Source organism: Biomphalaria glabrata, chromosome 5 (assembly GCF_947242115.1).
Source record: "Biomphalaria glabrata chromosome 5, xgBioGlab47.1, whole genome shotgun sequence".
Taxonomy (NCBI): Eukaryota; Metazoa; Mollusca; class Gastropoda; family Planorbidae; genus Biomphalaria; species Biomphalaria glabrata.
Window position 1 is genome coordinate 33,612,850 of NC_074715.1, and position 21,731 is coordinate 33,634,580.

The window sequence follows — 21,731 nt, forward strand, 5'->3', positions numbered from 1 at the left end:
TGACATGTCAGAGTGACCTTGTTAACACCTAATTTTTGTTCAATGCTAAATTATAACACGTTGTGGCATTGCTAATGTACTCACAGAAAACAGGATGTATGTACCCTAATGAGCTATGTGTAATATAGTGTGTGACATTGCTAATGTACTCACAGAAAACAGGATGTATGTACCCTAATGAGAGATGTGTAATATAGTGTGTGGCATTGCTAATGTACTCACAGAAAACAGGATGTATGTACCCTAATGAGCTATGTGTAATATAGTGTGTGACATTGCTAATGTACTCACAGAAAACAGGATGTATGTACCCTAATGAGAGATGTGTAATATAGTGTGTGGCATTGCTAATGTACTCACAGAAAACAGGATGTATGTACCCTAATGAGAGATGTGTAATATAGTATAGCAAATCTTAATACACTTTTTCTTTGTTTGCAAATATATACCCCAATATAGAGGCATGAATAAAACTTTAACTCTCAAAGCTAACAGCTATATTTACAAAACTTATGTCAACTCTCTATGTCTCTCTTTTTATGCACTATTTCTTGTACCTGACAAAACAAGAATCAATCTAAAAAAAACACAATTAGTTAATTAACTATTGGTATTAATTATTTTGTTTGGTGGCGAATAAAGGAAAGAAATTGCACCTGACAGATGTGTTAGTATAAGTTGAATTACTCCCCGTAAGGAGGCTTGAGCCTTCGAGTTTGAATTCAAATCGTACAACTTTTTTTCTATAAAAAAAAGCGATCACGGTACCATTGACAGAGATACCCCCCCCCCCTTATCACCACACCCCTTTTTTCCCCAATAGGTAATAGGATTATAGCGCATTGAGAAAGCTAAAATCATGAGATTGCGCTAAACAAAAACGATTGGTACAAATCTTGCTAATTGCAGAAATTTTAGTATAGATAGTCTAGATCTATTACAAATTTAATAACATGACTCGTCCAAACTAATTGATACAATTACACACCATAAAAGTGTTTTTAACATTCTTTTTTATGTTTTTCTTGTTTTGAAATTCCTCTTACCAGCTTGCAAATTTTTCATATGCTCAAAAAACAAAAACCTTCCCCCCCCCCCAAAAAAAAAACCACTAAACTGGATGGACATGGATCTCGAAAATGGCTCAAATGATTTTCCTAGAACTTTGACAATTTATGTATATCTTTGGGAAAAAATACTTATTAAATAGCTACTCAGGGAAATCTCTGGTTTGACAGTTATATTTTTCAAAATACAATAATCTTCAAACTTAAACTTGTTCTGGAGGTTTAGACAATCTATATCTTAAACCCACGTATGTCAGCATGTTTTCATTAAAACTTTAGATCTTTAGGCCTATTATTAGAATTTTATATACTCTGTGAATCAAAAGAATCAAATCCACTGGAGCTTAAAGTAGGCACGCTCGAAACAATTGAAAGCTATCCAAAAACAACTATACATATATTTAACGATATATTTATCGGCCTTCAAAGCCACCATCAATGCTGGTCTTGGTGCCTTCCTGGTCTTCCCCAAAAATAAACACTTTGAAATAAGTGCACTCTGTGGCGATTACTGCTCTAACTTCCAAGCCGAAATTGAGGCAATTACCATAGCATTACAGACAGTGGAAAACAAATTATATGAAGTAGTGCAATCACCATCAGATATTGTTGTCTTTACAGACTCCCAATCTACTCTGCAAGCACTTAACAGCAGCACCTCAAACAACCCAAGAGAGATGACAACACTAATTGTGATAATCCATCAGATGATATCAAAATTAAATATCAATATCACACTACAGTGGATCCCTGGACACATTGGCATCATGGGAAATGAAAAGGCAGATAAGCTATCAAAGGCAGGTTCATTTATGGAACAACCAGATAGACCTGTTAACTACCTCACCCTAAGGTCAATGTTAGTCAACAATCACAAAGAGGAGTGGCTCAGCCAATGGGCATCAGGAAACACAGGCAGAGCCATGTACAAAGAAATGACCATGCCTAACAAACTGGACAGTATTAACTTCCTCCCCCGCAAAGAACAATCTACAATTTTCCAACTAAGAACAGGACACACACCTCTGTTAAATTACCATCGTAACAAAATAAACTCCACACAACTCCCCATTTGTAGACACTGCGCCCACTCTTATGAAACCGTAAACCATATCCTTTTTGAATGCCTCTTCCTAATCCACCTTAGGCAGACCCTACTTCCACTACAGCCCAACATAACCAACACCCTGTACGGCAGTGCTGAACAACTGAAGAAAACAAGACACTATTTCTCCTTGGCACAGTCTGCAAAAGAGCTCACAGCTCAGCAGCAGTAAAGCTGGCTAGAAGAAGAAAAAATAAAATATACTCTGTGTAGATTTATACATTCGCTAAACCAGGATTCTTTTCTAGGGGAGGGTCGAAGCGGCATAAAAAGTGCTCATTTTTTTAAAAAACCTTTCATTCATTAGTTATTAGAAGCAAAATAATCGCTTTTAAAAAAAGTAATCAACTTTCAAATGTCAATGTCATTTTAATTCCTTCCAATGAATGCCACTCTTACATCTGTGTATTATTAAACAAGTCTTTCAAGTCATCGGCTTTCCAGACTCTTAGAAAATGACATGTCTGTACGTTTGAAGCTGTTTCTTTTTTGTACGTCTAGTCCAGATGTCACATCATTTGTCTGTTCTCAAGACGTCATGTTCATCTCAGGTGCTAGTCATCGTTCTAAAATGTTCAGGAGTCGAAGTAAAAGTTCAGAGAACTTTGTCTAAATGGTATAGGCCTAAACAATAAGAAATATTGTTTCATAAAACACCAAATACTGTGATGCTCTACTTGCATGGTCATGTGCCTCATACTGTCACAGCAGGTCATTTTCAAACAGCAGGTCAATTTCTCTGCTTTTAAAACAAACAGCAGGTCATTTTCTTTACTATTAAAACAAACAGCAGGTCATTTACTCTGCAATTAAAGCAAAACAGCAGGCCATTTTCTCTGCAATTAAAGCAAAACAGCAGGCCATTTTCTCTGCAATTAAAACAAACAGCATTTTATCTGCTATTAAATGTCAATATATTAAAATGAACGCAATAGCATGCAGTCTTAAGAAACATCTAAATCTCATTCACATAAGTGACATTTACATTCATGCCACATCTACAGTCATATAAATCACATCTTCAAGCACTTTACAACTAGGGTCAAATAATTCACATCTTCAGTCACAAAAGTCACATTTAAAGTCTCATAAGTCACATCTACAGTCACATAAGTCACATATATAGTCACATAAGTGACATCTACAGTCACATAAGTGAATATTTTTAGCATAAAAGTTTTAAACTGAGTTGAAAATAAAACGTTTGTAGCTATAAAATGCTCTATAAAATGCATTATAAAAGGCTCTATAAAAGGCTCTATAACATGCTCTATAAAAGGCTCTATAAAATGTTCTATAAAATGCTTAGATTATTTTATGCCAGTTGTTTGTTTTTGACAATTACTAAAATTCTTGTTTGTTTTTGACAATTACTAAAATTCCTAAGTGAATGACAATTCTGCCAATGCCACTGACAAGTCCAACAGACTGTGGTCACACAAACAAGGACGACGAATGACCACGTAAACATTATTACTGCTGTAATTATTGCAATAAAAGAAGACGTTTCCAGGACAACGGAGGAGTGGCAAAATAACGGAAATGACGACAGAGTTCACGTGTGACACGCGACCAGCCAATCAAACGCCTCTTGAGATGTTTGATCGCGTCATGTGTTCGTTGTATGTTCTGTCTCTAACTATTCTATGCGACTGGACGTTGGGCAAGAACAGATTAATGGAGGCTAAAGAAGTTGACAGGAAAAAAGTTTTTACACATTTTGTGCTTTGTGTTTTTTTTAAGTGAACGTTCAACTCCTGAAAATGTCTAAATCAATAGTTCGAGACTATAGAAGTGACATTGTGACATTGACTTCTGTTTGCAAGATCATGACTTTACTAGATGCATAGAATTATAAGAACTGGCCAGCAAGAGAATTTTTAGTCGTTTAATTTAATATTCTAAGTAAAAACAAAACACAATGGACTTCTACATTTGTTCTTCATCCAAAAGAAAACTTGAGACCTTCATTTTTAAGAATTAAAATGTTGGAATAAATGACTTTTAAGTGTCAGATCTAGATTTAAATCGAAATCTTGGAGGAAAATGATCAGAGTTTGCTCTAGTTGTCGCCAGGTTCGAATCAAACTCTAAGGAAATTAAGGGATATTTATGTTTTCTGTTATGTTAGTTATTTGTATCCAAAGTATAGAGTGTAGAAATAGATCTAGTCATCTATTCCTTGTAGAAGCATTATTATAGGGTCTAGGGTTAGATGTAGATTTTAATAGCAACCACCACAACAACATTTTCAAAACGTATCGTTTCAAAGTGCAGAAAAATTACCCATTTAAGCCTTGACTAGTCTCTTACTCTCTCTCTCTCTTTCTTTCTCTCTTTCTTTCTCTCTCTCTCTCTCTCTCTCTCCCTCTCTCTCTGTATATATAGGTCTGTGGATCGACACAATCAACTACACAACCTTACTACTATTGCTCCTTCTGACGGAAGACTATGGATTCGCCCAGATGAGTCACTGGCTTTGGTTTCGTCTTGAGATGGGGCAGAATCTGGAGTGACTGATCAAGCCAATTCTGGAGAGGTAGATTTTGCCACAGTTCGTGCATATATATTCATCTGTCTTAAGGCTAGCTGATAGTGCAGCGTTCTTTTTTTTTCTTTCTCTTAGCTGACGCAGCTTCGTTTCTTTTGCAATCGGTAAAGTTCGTACCAGCACCTACAGTCTGTCTCCATGCTGTCCGGTCTTGGACTATCTCCTCCCACATACTTTGGTCGATGCCCGTGGTTCTCATGTCTCGCTTGCAGAGATCTCTGTAGGTTAGTCTTGAGCGGCCCTTGGGTCTGACTCCCTCTGCAAGCTCAGCGTATAGTATGTCTTTAGGGATTCTTCCATCTGGTATGCGAGTGACATGACCGAGCCAGCGTAGTTTTCTCTGGTGTAGGAGAGCATGCTTTGCATATTGGCCGTATTAGTTAATACACAACATTAAGTCGTAAAGAAAACATGCCTTTAGTCGTAAACTGTATAAACATTTTTATCTAGATACATATCAATTGTGGAGAGAAAAAAAACTACCCTATTTATATGTGTATATCATTATTTTATGTGTATAAAAATGTATATCAAAACCTGTGTATTGCCTTTAAAATGTAACCAAAAAAAAAGTCCAATCTGATGCTACAACATTATTAGCCTCCTAGCTGTGGTACAAACTTTCTTCTTCATGTTTTACTTCTCATTTTCTGAAAGTTAGTTGTGTGTGAGTGTGAACAACTTGTTAGTTATATTCTCCAAGCAAAAACTTGTTAGTAATATTCTCCAAGCAAGGATTCCACTAGAGCGAGCTGCTGAATTACACTTTTAAAACTACTTCTAAAAATACTCTTCCTTTGGGATGGATTAAAAATTCACAGAACTTTTTTTTTTACCATTTTCGGATTTGTTTGTTTTACACAAGGGAGTTGAAGGAAAATATAAAGAAATAAATATAGATCAAGAGAACTTACTCCTGTTATACGCATTCAAGAGTTGTTTTCCTTTTTCGATATTAGAGATCGATGAACTGTATCAAGGAAAAAAGTTAACACTATTTACTTATACACGACATTCCGGAGAACATATCATTTCAACGCAGAGCTTAACAAATAGAACCACTAACTGATTCACTAAAACTTCACTGACCATGTCAGTAAAGAAACACTACTAAACCAACCGCTAACAACGTTTCCAAAGAATCATTAAGTCATTAAACAACAGCTAACCATGTTTCTAAAGAATCATTAAGTATGTCATTAAACAACAGCTAACCATGTTTCTAAAGAATCATTAAGTCATTAAACAACAGCTAACCATGTTTCTAAAGAACCGCTAGCTATGTCATTGAAGAGCCATTAAGCATGTTGCTAAAGATCCACTAATTATGTAACTAAAGAACCACTAAGCAAGTCACTAAAGAACCACTAAGCAAGTCACTAAAGAACCACTAAGCAAGTCGCTAAAGAACCACTAAGCAAGTCACTAAAGAACCACTAAGCAAGTCACTAAAGAACCACTAAGCAAGTCACTAAAGAACCACTAAGCAAGTCGCTAAAGAACCACTAAGCAAGTCACTAAAGAACCACTAAGCAAGTCACTAAAGAACCACTAAGCAAGTCGCTAAAGAACCACTAGCCATGTTACTTTACGAAGCACTAGCCATGTCTCTAAACCTGTAAAATATAATCATGGATTCTAGAAAAACAAATATGTTGACAGTAATCAAATACAAATATTGGTCAACCTTAAAGAAGCTGGGCTTAGTGACCTAGTACGTAATGATCCTCGAGTCATTCCTCAGGTGTTTCCGTAAAGTTGAGATCATTAGCATCCAAGATTCCCAATCTACACTAGTGGTCACTGATCATTTGGAAAGGGAAGCTATTCCCCAAACTCAAAGGTCAGTTATAGCATGTGGTAAATGTGAATTTTACATTTTGAGTTCTCCTGAGAATACACAGAAACAATGGCTAATACAAATCATCAATCAATAATCCCTGCTTGTTAAATAAAGAAACATTAAAAAATGTGCTGGATTAAGTATTCCTTCCTTGCCGTACAAACAACACATGATGCTGGATTAAGTATTCCTTCCTTGCCGTACAAACAACACATAATGCTGGATTAAGTATTCCTTCCTTGCCATGCAAACAACACATGATGCTGGATTAAGTATTCCTTCCTTTCCGTAAAAACATGATGCTGGATTAAGTATTCCTTCCTTGCCATACAAACAACACATGATGCTGGATTAAGTATTCCTTCCTTGCCATACAAACAACACATGATGCTGGATGAAGTATTCCTTCCTTGCCGTACAAACAACACATGATGCTGGATTAAGTATTCCTTCCTTGCCGTACAAACAACACATGATGCTGGATGAAGTATTCCTTCCTTGCCATACAAACAACACATGATGCTGGATTAAGTATTCCTTCCTTGCCCTACAAACAACACATGATGCTGGATTAAGTATTCCTTCCTTGCCGTACAAACATGATGCTGGATGAAGTATTCCTTCCTTGCCGTACAAACATGATGCTGGATGAAGTATTCCTTCCTTGCCGTAGAAATGTGACAAGTCAAAAACTCGCTGTCAGAGTCACTCTAAATTATCACAGCATTAATTATTATTTTTCATTATTTATTTATTTTATTTTAATTATTTCCCCATCCAACCCCTAAATCATTCACCCGCCACACCTTTTCCGCTCCAGGCTAGACTTAGTTGACCACATTGGAGATAGTTAAGGCGCGTCCTTTCATTTATCTTCCCTTGACCGGGGCGAAGATACGCACAGACTCTTTGATCTTATCGGCAGGATGTCTGACAGCCGCAGTGGACACCACCTTGTGTGGAATGCAAGTCACTCCCCCCCCCCTTTTTCCTACGTCCCTCTTTGATCTAGGAGATTACTAGAGTCAAAGCGCCTCTCGACGCTCCCATCTTAAGTCTAATTCACCCACGTGTAAGATAATTCTAAGCCTAGGACATTTCCTGCTTCCCGCCCACATTTTCCAGGCATATATAAAGTAGATCCAAATCAAATCAGACCCTCTTATTTCTCATTATATCTGAGCTATTGAGTCTGGACTACTTCATACATTCTTTCTCCTAGAGGAATACCTGGTGGTAAGCCGAACTTAATCACAAGTTCCATCTCAATTACTTTTGTGCTATTTCCATTGGATATTATCATGTGTATTTTATTAGTTCATTTATATTTAATTAGTGCATTGTGTATTTCTCACTGGCGTAAGCAGAGAACATAAACATGTCCTATGTATGTATTTATGAATTGCATTAATCTATTAATGCTACGTTGCTCAATTGACCGTTGATGCAACCATGTATATATTTGTACACCTTATTTTATTTCCTTTATCTCGGTTGATCGCCTTGATGATTTTACTATCGCACTAATACTGCGCTTAGAAAGGAGATATGAGTTATCTCCCCTGTATTGAATTATCTCCCCTTTACTCATTTTACTCTGAGAGTTGCGCCGCTTGAACGGACACACCATTCAAGCGCGCTCCATTGTTCTCGACCCACGGTCATATGTAAACAAATCGTCTGGGTCGCTGACCACCGCCCATCCCCCCCCCCTTCTCTTTCTCTATCCACCTGTGTTGTTTATTTCAGATTATTATTTCCCCTTCTATGTACATTTTTATATTATTATTTCCCCTTTATGTACATTTTATATTGCTACTATCTGCCATCTATTTTCCCAAATCCCATTTGTCATCATCTCCTCATTGTGCTCTAAAGCAATTTCACCAATCTGACGAATGCACCTCAGTCGAGGGCATCGATAAGATACATGAGAGACATGTCCTAACTTGTCTTTATTTATCCGCAGCCTCCCTCAGGTGTCTGCCTATTTATTTGCTATTTGATGTTCAGTGTCTACACGACACTACTCAACTCTACTACTTGGCGCTATCGGCATTGCCCGCCTATTCGACAGCCCACCTGTCATCTTACTAGGTGCGACGTCCCTATGGACTCAGGTCTGTGCGAGACGTCATAGCTACGCCAACCCTCTGCAACTCACTGGACATATCCTGTCAACTACGCTGCCCACGGCAGATCAGCTCTGCCCGCAGTAACCTTGTGCCCACGGTAGCCGGCCACCCGCCCTACTGTGCCCACTACAGATATTAGATTTTGGGGATTGAGACTCCACAAGAACTATATCACCGGCGTCCCTCTATCCGCTAGAGCGCCACCTCCAGCTGCAGAACCTCAAGCCAGGACACAGCCAGCTGCGACATCAACAGGAATACCAGCTAAGTCAGAGGACAAAGTGACATACTCTCTTATTAGGTGCAAGAGTGATGATTAAACATATTATTCACTAGAGATAGATGCAAACCCTCCCCCTTTTATTCTTATATGTATATTTATGTAAATAAATATTCTTCATTTTTAACTTTTGTATCTATCTTTCATTGCTTTGTCTCGTTGCGTGTCTGCTCCCGATTCATATGCTGATAGGTTGGTGTGTGATAGCTTTAAAAATAATCATCCCCTAGACAATAAACGCGCCAAACACACATCACATTTCCCCACCTGTCACAAGAAACATGATGCTGGATTAAGTATTCCTTCCTTGCCGTACAAACATGATGCTGGATTAAGTATTCCTTCCTTGCCGTACAAACATGATGCTGGATTAAGTATTCCTTCCTTGCCGTACAAACATGATGCTGGATTAAGTATTCGTTCCTTGCCGTACAAACATGATGCTGGATGAAGTATTCCTTCCTTGCCGTACAAACATGATGCTGGATGAAGTATTCCTTCCTTGCCGTAGAAACATGATGCTGGATTAAGTATTCCTTCCTTGGCGTACAAACATGATGCTGGATTAAGTATTCCTTCCTTGCCGTACAAACATGATGCTGGATTAAGTATTCGTTCCTTGCCGTACAAACATGATGCTGGATGAAGTATTCCTTCCTTGCCGTACAAACAACACATGAAGAAGAAATACAGATTTGTATCAAGTGAAATAACATTCTGAGATGGTTACGTTTTCAGAACGAGAGAAATGTGAGCCAACAAAAAGTCTGACAGCAGATACAATTGTATTACTCGCTAGCACACAGTCATCTTTCAATATTTAGGGAAAATATTCACGAAATCATAAAAAAAATAAAAATTAAAAACAAAATAAATGGGTTTGCCTTTTTTAAAGACACTCTCTCGGTAAGACTTTATAGAGGTGTTATACATCGGAACAAGGAGTACATATATTTGTAGTCAACAATTTGTAATAGATAGATAGATACGATAGATACGATAGATAGATAGATAGATAGATAGATAGATAGATAGATAGATAAGATAGATAGATAGATAGATAGATAGATAGATAGATAGATAAGATAGATAGATAGATAGATAGATAGATAGATAGATAGATAGATAGATAGATAGATATGATAGATAGATATGATAGATAGATAGATAGATAGATAGATAGATAGATACGATAGATAGATAGATAGATAGATAAGATAGATTAGATAGATAGATAGATAGATAGATAGATAGATACGATAGATAGATAGATAGATAGATAGATAGATACGATAGATAGATAGATACGATAGATACGATAGATAGATAGATACGATAGATAGATAGATAGATAGATAGATAGATAGATACGATAGATAGATAGATAGATAGATAGATAGATAGATAGATAGATAGATAGATATGATAGATAAGATAAGATAGATAGATAGATAGATAGATAAGATAGATACGATAGATAGATAGATAAGATAGATAGATAGATAGATAGATAGATAGATAGATAGATAAGATAGATAAGATAGATACGATAGATACGATAGATAGATAGATAGATAGATAGATAGATAAGATAGATAGATAGATAGATAGATAGATAAGATAGATAAGATAGATATAGATAGATAGATAGATAGATAGATAGATAGATAGATAGATAGATAGATAGATAGATAGATAGATAGATAGATAGATAGAACATGGGCAATGATGACACAGAGATGATTATAATAACATAAAGAGAGTCACAAAGAAGAGAGTCACAAAGAAGAGAGTGAAGAAGAGAGAGAGAGCGAAGGAGAGACATACACACGGGGAGACTAGCACCAAAATATTACAATCACTTAATTGACACTTTAGAAGAGAGTAATTGTCCCTCGGGCAACATCTCGGCAGTGAAGACCAGTTTGTCTTGGCCATTGACATCACGTAATCAAGGGAAAGTACTCACACTGGCCTCTGCTGGAGCTGAGAGATTTCACGGCAAGTTGAGCAATGTAGTGAAACAGGCGGTGCAGAGAGGAACGCCCTCGCTATTTGGGGAGGTGGAAGAGAGAAGCGATGCAGGGAGGCGCCCCAAGTAGGAAGGTTGTGGAGATGAGATGAGATGGTGAAAGAAGACTTGTTTTTATTATTTTCTTGTGAGATAATTAATTCGTATAGTTTACTTTTCTAAACCAGTCTTCAACAAATCCACAAAATCATTTCTTTTCGACATTTCAAAACAAAAAAGATGAAATAAAAGACAGTTTTTTAGTCACCAAACTAGAGAACGTTGAATTCATTGAAGTAATGGTCACATGTTAGATCTTGCACTAATGACCACTTGTCTCATAGAGTGGCTTATGTTGTGGATTATTTGTTAGAAATAAATGTAGTCAGCCTTGAAAGTTGAGGCTCTAAAGCAGGGACACTTTTGCCTTAGCGGAGCACTTCGCACATTCTGAGTAGCGGGAAATTGTGTTTGTTTTTTTAGAAAGATTAATTCATGTGATGGCCTACTAGTTCATTATTCCCGTAACTCATGGACACACCTCTTCAGGCCTGGCGGGACATTAGGGTTCCACGGAACATCGTTTGGAAACACTGATCTAACGTTTGAACATCATTGTCAGGACTGTATCAAAATATATGGAGGTTCTGGGCAGGAATTTTGTAGAGGCCTCTACAATTTGTAGAAAGCTTTAATAAAGATCCACTTTGGAATACAAATATACTATATTTTAGAAAAAAGAAAGTCCTTGTAAATTTAATTTCAATTTTCTTTTCTAAAATATTAAATATGCATATACAAATTTTAAAAAATCTGTATAATTTTGAGTTTATAGAGGGTTAAGGCCCTTGGTAGACGCACTGTCGTAAATTCGGAGCAGTATTGACTTGTTCCTAGTATGTTACAAGCGTTACTTGTTCCTAGTATGTTACAAGCGTTACTTGTTCCTAGTATGTTACAAGCGTTACTTGTTCCTAGTATGTTACAAGCGTTACTTGTTCCTAGTATGTTACAAGCGTTACTTGTTCCTAGTATGTTACAAGCGTTACTTGTTCCTAGTATGTTACAAGCGTTACTTGTTCCTAGTATGTTACAAGCGTACAATTCTTAATCACATTTTTGACAGCTGTAAAAATGCGATTATAAAATATTTTTTTTTTAATGTAAAATTTTCTGACCCATAGAAATTCTGATATACTTTTTTATCTCTTTTGTGTAGGCCCCTTTCTTGTGTAGTTCCCCGGGCTGTATACCCGCCTGCCCTACCTTATATCCGGCCCTGATCATTGTTACACTAGAACTATCAAATAGTGCATTTGACTGAGACTATCAAATACCTTCACATTTTATTGTTAAGTGTTACCTACACATGAAACTGCAATACTAACAGTCTGCTTAATGAATTTGACAGATCCTATTATATATAGTAGCTGCTATGGAGAGCAACTATGGAATGAGTGTTCAGAGTACATTATGTACTTACTATAAACGGCTTGGTGTACTTTACAAGAAATGTTCATTTTATAATTTTAAATACTTCACTCTTTTTTTTCTTTAAATACGATCTTTTTAGTATTCTGTTTTTAGTTTCATTTTTATTTTGTCTTTTAAACTGTAAAAATAATATTGTCCAGAAAATCTTTTAACATGCCATGAAAAAAAAAAGAATTAAGAGCAGATCAAAGCTTGATGAAATAATTGTCCGCCTCCAGGCACTTGCTTGGCCGAGCAGATGTAAATTTTAATGACGCCTTTAAAACTCTAAATATAGCAAACTGTAGAGAACATTTTGTTAATTTTAAACACAGATTGCAATGGCGATTTTTATGTGCTTTCTTAAGTTTGAACAAAAAATGTCTTCAAATCATCACATTTACATTTATCTCTGGGGTGCAAATTGCCGTTGTTATAAAGACAATCATATTCATTTTTACTGCACTTCAAAAAAAAAAAAAACTTTTAGAAACGATTTCATTTGTAATAACATCGGTAACATAAAGCATCCCATAGGTGCCAGATTTGATTGTCAATACAAACAAATATCGGTCTATACATTTATGAGAAAAAGGATGAATTGGTAAGTGAATACTGTATGGATAACGTTGGTTTTGAAGACATGGATGCACTTCAAAACGCCTCTCATGAATATTTAATTTTATAGGTTCCAGATAGCCAACATATTAGGTGGAATATTAGGACAACATTTTAAATGATCGATTGGTCAGTGACGATATTCAGTGCAAGCAGGTCATCTATTTTTACTGGTCTTTATGAAATTCTCACATTTCTTAAATTTTATGAACACTCATTTCCCTTGAGTGTATTAAATTATGTTCTCTTCTATTACCTCCCTTATGTTTTTAGTTTATTTTTAGTAATGAAAATATAATAGTAGTGAAAAAAAAGAAAACTGGTCTAAAGAGTATTCTTCTTTTACCTTCCACCCTCACCCTTTCAATCTATTATTTAGCACAGCTTGTACTTGACAGAATAGCGTCTTGGTTTATTGTCATAAGTTCTATGTAGTTCTGTACCTTGTCAGATGAGACTAAACTTTCATCACATAATTAATGCATTGGACTGTCATCTCGCAATTATTTTTACAAAGGTAAAATATTTACTCTTAAAAGTCTTTGGAGGACCTCATTTTTTAAAATACAGAAATGAATTTTATTATTCAATAATGATAAGGGACTTCGTTTTATAAGACATTTTAAGAAGGTTTTTTAGAATAATATTTTTTTTAACAATCAAAGCTTATATTAGCTTACTCCTTCCATCTGTCTGGTACAAATTTTGTACTCATTTTTCTCCTATTCCCAATTCTCGGATTTAGTTTATTTATATTTTTTACAATTATTAATTCTCCATGAAAATACATAAATTACTAAAAAAAATTAACTAGTTTTTAATAATTTATTGTTAATTAATTAATATTGAGTTATACAGAAAAAGGGACTTGAACCTTGCAGTATTGAGAGATAGAGCAGTGATTTTGCTGTTTTTCTCATTAGATAAGTTTTTTTTAAATATTTTTTTTCGCTTGTTTTTTTTTTTTTTTTAAACTGATGCCTCTGTGTTGCTTGTTTAAAAATGAAAGTATTTTTGGATGCTATCAATATAATGTCTCCGTGTGATGAAGAGTGTAAGTAATTCAATAGGTCAGATAGACAGACTGACTGACATTTGTCGAGCTGACCAGATGTTGTCTAAAAGATATCAATACAATTCTGGTATTGAAAGCCGTGAGTGTCTGTAGGCCAATAGGCCAAGTGTGTCTTCACAAGATCTCTGACTAGATCCGCGAGAGATGGAGACTAAGCCAAGACTTACTCATTTATCTGTGGCTCCTTCCTGACAGATTCTCGTTCGATAATTAGATAGCTCACCGATTTCTTCACATTGTTCCATTTAATAAGTTCAACGTTTAGAATTTGTGGTTTCAGTGAATAGATGAGATGAACTTTCTCTCACACTTACAGTCTCTATCTCTCTCTCTCTCTCTCTTGCTTTTTAGTTTTGAATTGCTCTCTCTCTCTCTCTCTCTCTTTTTCTCTTTTCAGTGTTGCTCTTTATTTCTGACTTGCTCTCCTCTACTTTTTTTCTCTCTCTCTCTCTTTCCTTCTCTCTCTTTCATTTTCTATCTCTTTCTCTCTATATCTTTCATTTTTCATCTCTGTCTTTCTTTCAGTCTCTCTTCCTCTTTTTCAGTTATTCTTTTTTCTCTTGTTCTTTTTGTCTTTCTCTTTATTTCAACGTTTCGAACTTTCCTCTACAAGTGAAGAGTATTACTGGCCTAGCGGGCAGGGCCGGAACTCGGGACCATTAGGACGACAGTTCGAAGCCCATACTACACGAACAGCAGGCTCTCTCTTTTAAGTTTCTTTCTTTCTCTCTCTCTCTCTCTCTCTTTTAACTCTCTCTATCAGTCTATCTTTCTATCTGTCTGTCTATCTATCTGTCTCTCCTTTTCAGTCTTGTGTGTCTTAAGAACTGATCCAGAATACTGTATGATTAGGAGAGGGAGAGAACGTGCGTGAGAAGCCAATATCAGGGTCAGGAAGACATCAAGTGTTCTCAAACTGTTCACTTCTTGCTACTAGCCACACATTTCTTCACTTTTTGCTCCCATGCCATTGTCCACATGTCATTGTCCACATGTCATTGTCCACATGTCATTGTCCACATGTCTGTTTGATCAAATACGTTTATGACCAAGCAATCATGCAACTGAAATAAAATTACGAATTTAACATTCGAGACAAAAAATTAGCATATCAGCATCTGACCACTACACCGGAGAGAGAATAACACTCTATTGATCGTTGTTTAAAAATAAAGTTTATATTCTAGAGACATTTCAACACCAAGTTCAGAAGTTATGACCACATATTGTATTTCGATTTCATATCCAATTCTTCATTTTTTCCCCAGAATGTTGCGGTCATCGTATCTGTGCTGACATTGACCAGTATTTCTATAGAGCGGTGGTTCGCCATTTGCCAGCCGCTGACCTTTCAACAAACCAAGTCCAGGGTCATCGTATGTGTTGTTATCATATGGGCAGTCGCGCACATAGCGTCCATTCCTAAACTTATCATGATGGAGGTAATCGTTAGTTTGGCATTTGTTGGGGCAAGGGTTGTGGGCCTTAGTATGCATATAATCCGCTAGCTGTGCATTTAATAGTAATTCTATGAAAAAATGAAAAAAAAACAGCAAATGTTTACTTAGCGGAAAAAAATCAAGCTAACACACTACCTTCAATCTTGTTAAGTCATTTATTTTCCACAGGCCCATAAGAAATAAATGCTATAGTCAAAAAAATCAATTTCAATTAGCGTTATGTTATAAAGTTGTCAACAAAAATCAATTTCAATTAGCGCAATAACGTTGATTAATTTAAAAACAAACTCCAAAAGTTCAGGACAAAAACCTAATGTAATGTTTGTCTATGAAGTTTGACGTTCAGTTCAGAAATAGTTCAGATTTTATATTTATATTTTTATATTTATTTATTAAGAATATTAACAATTCATTGTTGGCATGATTTCTCTAGGCCTATAGGCAGAAATGTATAAAGTAACACCATGGTAAAGCTCAAAGTTTTGACACTTCTTTTATATTAACAAGGCAGAAAAGTAAAGAGAAAGTGATAAAGTCTATGAATTCTTGACACCTAGTTCTAGTTTACTTCTCGTTAAATGTTTGTTAAGGAGATATATATGTAATAGACAATTGTGTGTTTGAGTCAACTCGAGCTTAAGAAAGCGGTCGGCTGCCATGGAAAATCTTTCAGCAGAATAAATGTTTCCAACAAATACCAACTTTATTGATTTAATGTAATCAATCTTTATTGATAGATTAGCAGTGATGAAGTTGTTGTTTTTTTCAAAACTTTAAAATAAATATTTTAAAATTAATTTCCAAAAATAGACAAGAGAAACTACGAAACTGATACACTAACAAGTACATTTTAAACAAAGTGTATTGGAGCTGATGCTATTGATGCTAAACGAAATGAAGTTGTAGAGGTAGTTTGAATAGAATCAAGAGTATAGTCTTTTATAATTGAATTCCACAAGTTAATGCAGTATCCTTGAAGACTCCCATAAAATTATTATTTAAAACAAAAAAAATAAAAACCACGCATCTTTAAATTAAAATTTAAGAGTATACATTACATAGACCTCTGGCAAACGTGTGAACTGACCTTGAGAACTGCTTCATCTGGTTCAGTGCCAATGTGATTGAAAACAAACCTGTTCACGCTAGATTATGACTACATTTGTTCCTCGAAACTTCTAAGTTAGAGAGCTCTCAGTTACGCTCTACTGTAAGAGGATACACTTTCAATAGCTCATTTTCCCCTCAACTTTAAAAAAAAAAACGATTAGGTCAAAAAAATATTTTAAAAAATGGGTCAATAAACTTAGATCTAGGTAAAAGCCATCGAACTTAAGTACTTAACATCTAAACGAATATGATGGTCTACCTTGGGGCTAAATGTGCTTAGAAAATAAACGGGTACTAAGGAAGTGTGTTTTTCCAAACGGTTGCCTCTTCAAGTGTACAGATATTTACTTGATAATCATGAATGAATGAAAGTATAGACATTTGAAGTGCCTACATCTAAAGTGTCACTAGTCTGTCCTAACTTAGGATATCTGAATCATTACATCGTGATTAGATCTGAATCAGTTATCTGAACATCGATGTAGATCTGATTTCTTTCAAGAATTGTTTCGTATTTTATATTTACAAATTATGGAAATTTATCGTTGAGAGTGATACGAGTGATACAATGTTAAAGTAACACTTTTATGGTTGAATATCTCCATTATAACCGTCCTGTAGCAATCAAAATGTAAATTACTTTCATTGACTGACTCAATGGTTCCTACGAGGTCGATTGTAAGTAACTACACAAAATATCAACACTATTTAACGTCATTGCTTGGTTACAACACAGTTTCCAAAAAATGCGGTTTCCCCAAATCATGAATGTCCTAAAACTCAAAAGCGAGTTCAGAATGTGAAGACTTATTTGTTATTATATCTGTCATTGTCGTAGAAGGTGCCTCCACTTAGCAGATTAATTACTTTACGATTATTGATACATTTGTCATTTAGACTGACATTGATAATTAATTCTTAAACTTTTCCAGCTTTTCATTGAATATTAATTAGATTTTCTCCTTGAATATGAAAATAACAGTTTGTTTAAGAATATTAATGCTTTAATCCTTTAAAATGAACAATAGGTTGTCCTTGAAATGTATCCACAGGTTGTCCTTGAAATGTATCCACAGGTTGTCCTTGAAATGTATCCACAGGCCGTCTTTGACTTTTATTGTAACAGTCGATAAGAATATATATTTTGGATATGTCCTTGAGCAAGATTTCGGTCAATGTATGACCCAACTGCTTGGCTTGTCCTTGAACTCTGGGTCTAAGAACAAGCCCAGTCTCTCGCTATGAACGTGTTTCATTCAATAGGCCCCTACTCCTCAGTTCGCTCACTCGGTACCATCCGCATTTCTCGTTTATTTACGGACTCTATTTCTGTCCCAGGAAATCCACGACATTATAGTGCCGCCCAATCTGACTATCTTCTTGACTTCATGCGGCCCGAGGGATGACCAGGTAGCTGCCAAGTACGAGATCTTCCTATCCATCACTTTCTTTGCCATCCCCATCGCCATCATGGGCTACAATTACACGGCAATAGCCATCTGCCTCTGGTCCAGTTCCACTAGCTCCAGACAGCTGACAGGTAGGGCGAGTGTAGGAAAACTTTTGTAAAGCTGTTCTATGTGTCGCTTGAGCTTATTAGCATAAACATTTTTTTAATACACAAATCACGTCATTCTGATTATGGCCTAATTTCTAACCCATCTGATTGCAAGTTTGATAACTAATTCTGTAATTGACCAAGCTATTAAACTAAGTACAGTGTCTAGAAATATAATGAAGAGTGTAAGAAAAGACTAAATGGACTTAAACTACGAACTTTTCTAGCCTTATGTCTCTATGGTTAATACAAAAAAAAATTCATTTCTTTAAAGTTTAAACTAAGAAACGTAAAGATAACGTTGACATGTTCAAATGTCATGGTCATTTCTAACACCCGAAACATGCAGAATGTCACCAGAAGAACACAACAGCAACCCAAACGTCAGCTACCACAGTGTGCATGGTGCTTGGCAAGAGAGGGCTTGGTCGTTCTACTATGAATGTCATGTCTTGCTATGCCTACAGTGACATCTCGGTATGCCAGTCTTAGGGAGGCAAATCTTTTGTCTGTTCTGTCTCTCTAGAACAACACTGCATACTACTGAGGAGAAATAAAAGAAAAACAAAAACAAGGTCGTGTTTGTTACAGCAGACATATACACGTATAAACACTTTGAGAGAGAGAGAGAGAGAGAGAGAGAGAGAGAGAGAGAGAGAGAGAGAGAGAGAAACAGATTTTATATCCACCTTTGTCATATCCACCTGGCTAGTTCATTATTATGTAAACGTTGTACAATACCCCGCAGAGACTGATGGATTAACAGGGAGTTGCATGCTCCAATTAAACTTTCAGCTTGTACAATACCCCGCAGAGACTGATGGATTAACAGGGAGTTGCATGCTCCAATTAAACTTTCAGCTTGTACAATACCCCGCAGAGACTGATGGATTAACAGGGAGTTGCATGCTCCAATTAAACTTTCAGCTTGTACAATACCCCGCAGAGACTGATGGATTAACAGGGAGTTGCATGCTCCAATTAAACTTTCAGCTTGTACAATACCCCGCAGAGACTGATGGATTAACAGGGAGTTGCATGCTCCAATTAAACTTTCAGCTTGTACATACTACATCGTGAATTTTGATAAAATGTTGTTGCCTAATAGAGACATTGCATTGTGGTACTGGGAAGGAAACATTTGCCTCACTAAATCAATCATTAAATACAAAACTCCTTATGAAACTATTAATAATTGGAACGCAGGGTTTTCATTCAATCCCGGAAATAAAAACAATTTCAGAAATTTTAAAAGGAATTATTTTCCCCTTGCTGTTGAATTTAAAATCGTTTGCATTAATCTATGTCTATACTGAATTCAGTCGACCGTATTGGACGTCTCGTGAGACAATCTTTTCCCCTCGCTACATCTGATGAGGCTCAAGAGGCCAATCCTTGATACTCATGCACAGTCACAACTAGTCACAAGTTGGACATGTCAAATCAGCAGAGGCCTGTTGACTTGTTGTTTTACAAGACTCTTCCTCCAAGTGGACCTCTATTGTATTACTTGTAAGTGAAGCGTGGACCTCTATTGTATTACTTGTAAGTGAAGCGTGTACAACTTTTGCCAAAACCCGCACAGATGTGACAATTGAAAAAATGAAGTGTCTAATATTAAACATTTCACGCTAGCAGATACAAATGTTGAATTCACCTAAAATCTTTTGCTAATATTTTCAGCTGACCTCCTAAACACACACATGCAAACACAAACACAAACACTTACAAAGACAGACACATACAAACACACACACTGAAGAAGACACACACATAAAACAAAACTGACATGCGTCAGGCATCGTTTTACATAATCAGCCTCCAACCCAATATGATGTTATTATCTCCCGTTCCCCTGCATCTAATGCCATTACTGTAGCCAGATTACAACGATTTTGTCTCTTTCTGGGAGTGTGGTTAATCTTTTCAAAACTAGATCTAGCTTTGTCAAGACTCTATGGGCTCATCTTTTATCTACATTCTCAAGCAAGCCTAACAGGAGATTATCCCCTATTTATAGTTAATTCTGGGGGAGTTTAACCTTTACATTCAAATCGGTCAAATGGTCTGTGGAATATGTAAACTTTGTCAAGTCCTTGTCACAAAGTGTTTTAAAAAAAATGTTTTCGTTAACTGATTCGTATTTGTAAATTGCTATACCAGATTCTTTCGTTTTATTTCTATAGAACAATTTGTTCTGAAAACCGTATTGCCAACTGCCCGTTCAAAGAAAACAAGATCTGTCACTTCTTAGTTTGTAGCATCATCATCAGCAGAATTGTGACATGGGAAAGCTGTAATAGTTCGTACAACTCTACCTGGTCAGAAGCTATCCTGATTGAACAGAGTATCAAGTTCAAAGCCGCTCTATTCTTACACGTTGTCCAGCCAATGAAAAAAAAAATTAAATTAAATTATAACTTTTAGGTAGTGCAACTTTCATGCTTATAGAATGCTCAGTACGCTATGGTCAGTCTCATTTGTGGACCAGTGGAGGGAGGGGGTATCTGGGAGAAGGTTTTACGAGCTGCCTTTAGGCGCTCAGTAAACCTCGAGCCCCCTTTATAGGTAGGCAAGCCAAGCCAAGTTCAGGCGTAGTTAGCCACGCTCCCCACAATTCTTCGTGCTACCTCCATTGTACCTTGAAGGAGGACTTTTGAAAAGTTTTTAAACTGATGATTTTTTACTAAAATGGGAGGTTAGATAGAAAGATTATTAATCAAAGACATCAATGAAAGGTTAGGTTGACATTCTTAGGTAAAACAATAGGAGAAGCACTTGTTTATAACCATTTTTATAACCATTTGTGTGTGTGTGTGTGTGTCTGATGTGTGTGTGATACAGGTGATTGGCTATAAGAGGATGAATGGCCTAGAAAGAGGATACAGAAAACAAAACTAGGCGAGCTTAGTGTGTGTGTTGAGTGTAGCGTGAAAGCAGTAAATCTTTCGACATCTTTTTCTGTTGCAATTTCCTTTGTGTTTTTTTTAAAGAATATTTCTTCCTTTGAATTGAAAGATTTAAATAATTATAAATATAAGATACGTTTTATTTTGTTTACAAAAATTTTGGGGCTTTATTTAGAATTTATGTAAAAACGAATAGAAACGGCCACAAGTGTAAATAGGATTTTAATTTCATCAGGTACAACCCAAAACGAATCGCTATCAACGCCAGGGAGATCAGACACACATTGTATACAGCTTTATCAGTTTAAAAATTTCTCTCTGGATAATAGGATTGGGAGGTTGTTTTTTTTTTATATTTTGGTTGGGGGGCGGGGTTGATTTTGTCCTGTACTTTTACTTTGTTCATAACAGAAAAGTATAAATTAAATAAAACAGCTGTCGGCGAATTGATAATATTGTAAGAGTGTCATCAATTCCATGTGCCTTTTTATTATATAAGCCTAGTGTCACGTGATACAGATACAAAACGTTACAAA

The 21,731-nt window shown here is 36.0% G+C and overlaps 1 protein-coding gene across 3 annotated transcripts in view; it reads left to right on the forward strand.

The window, feature by feature from the left end:
• LOC106060387 (orexin receptor type 2-like) overlaps positions 1–21,731 on the forward strand; it is a 150,099-nt gene that overhangs the window by 99,908 nt on the left and 28,460 nt on the right. For all 3 annotated transcript variants that reach the window (XM_056030452.1, XM_056030453.1, XM_056030451.1), the window contains 2 exons: positions 15,427–15,600; positions 18,067–18,268. In XM_056030452.1, the coding sequence (XP_055886427.1) occupies positions 15,427–15,600; positions 18,067–18,268 (376 nt within the window). The remainder of the gene's footprint in view (positions 1–15,426; positions 15,601–18,066; positions 18,269–21,731) is intronic.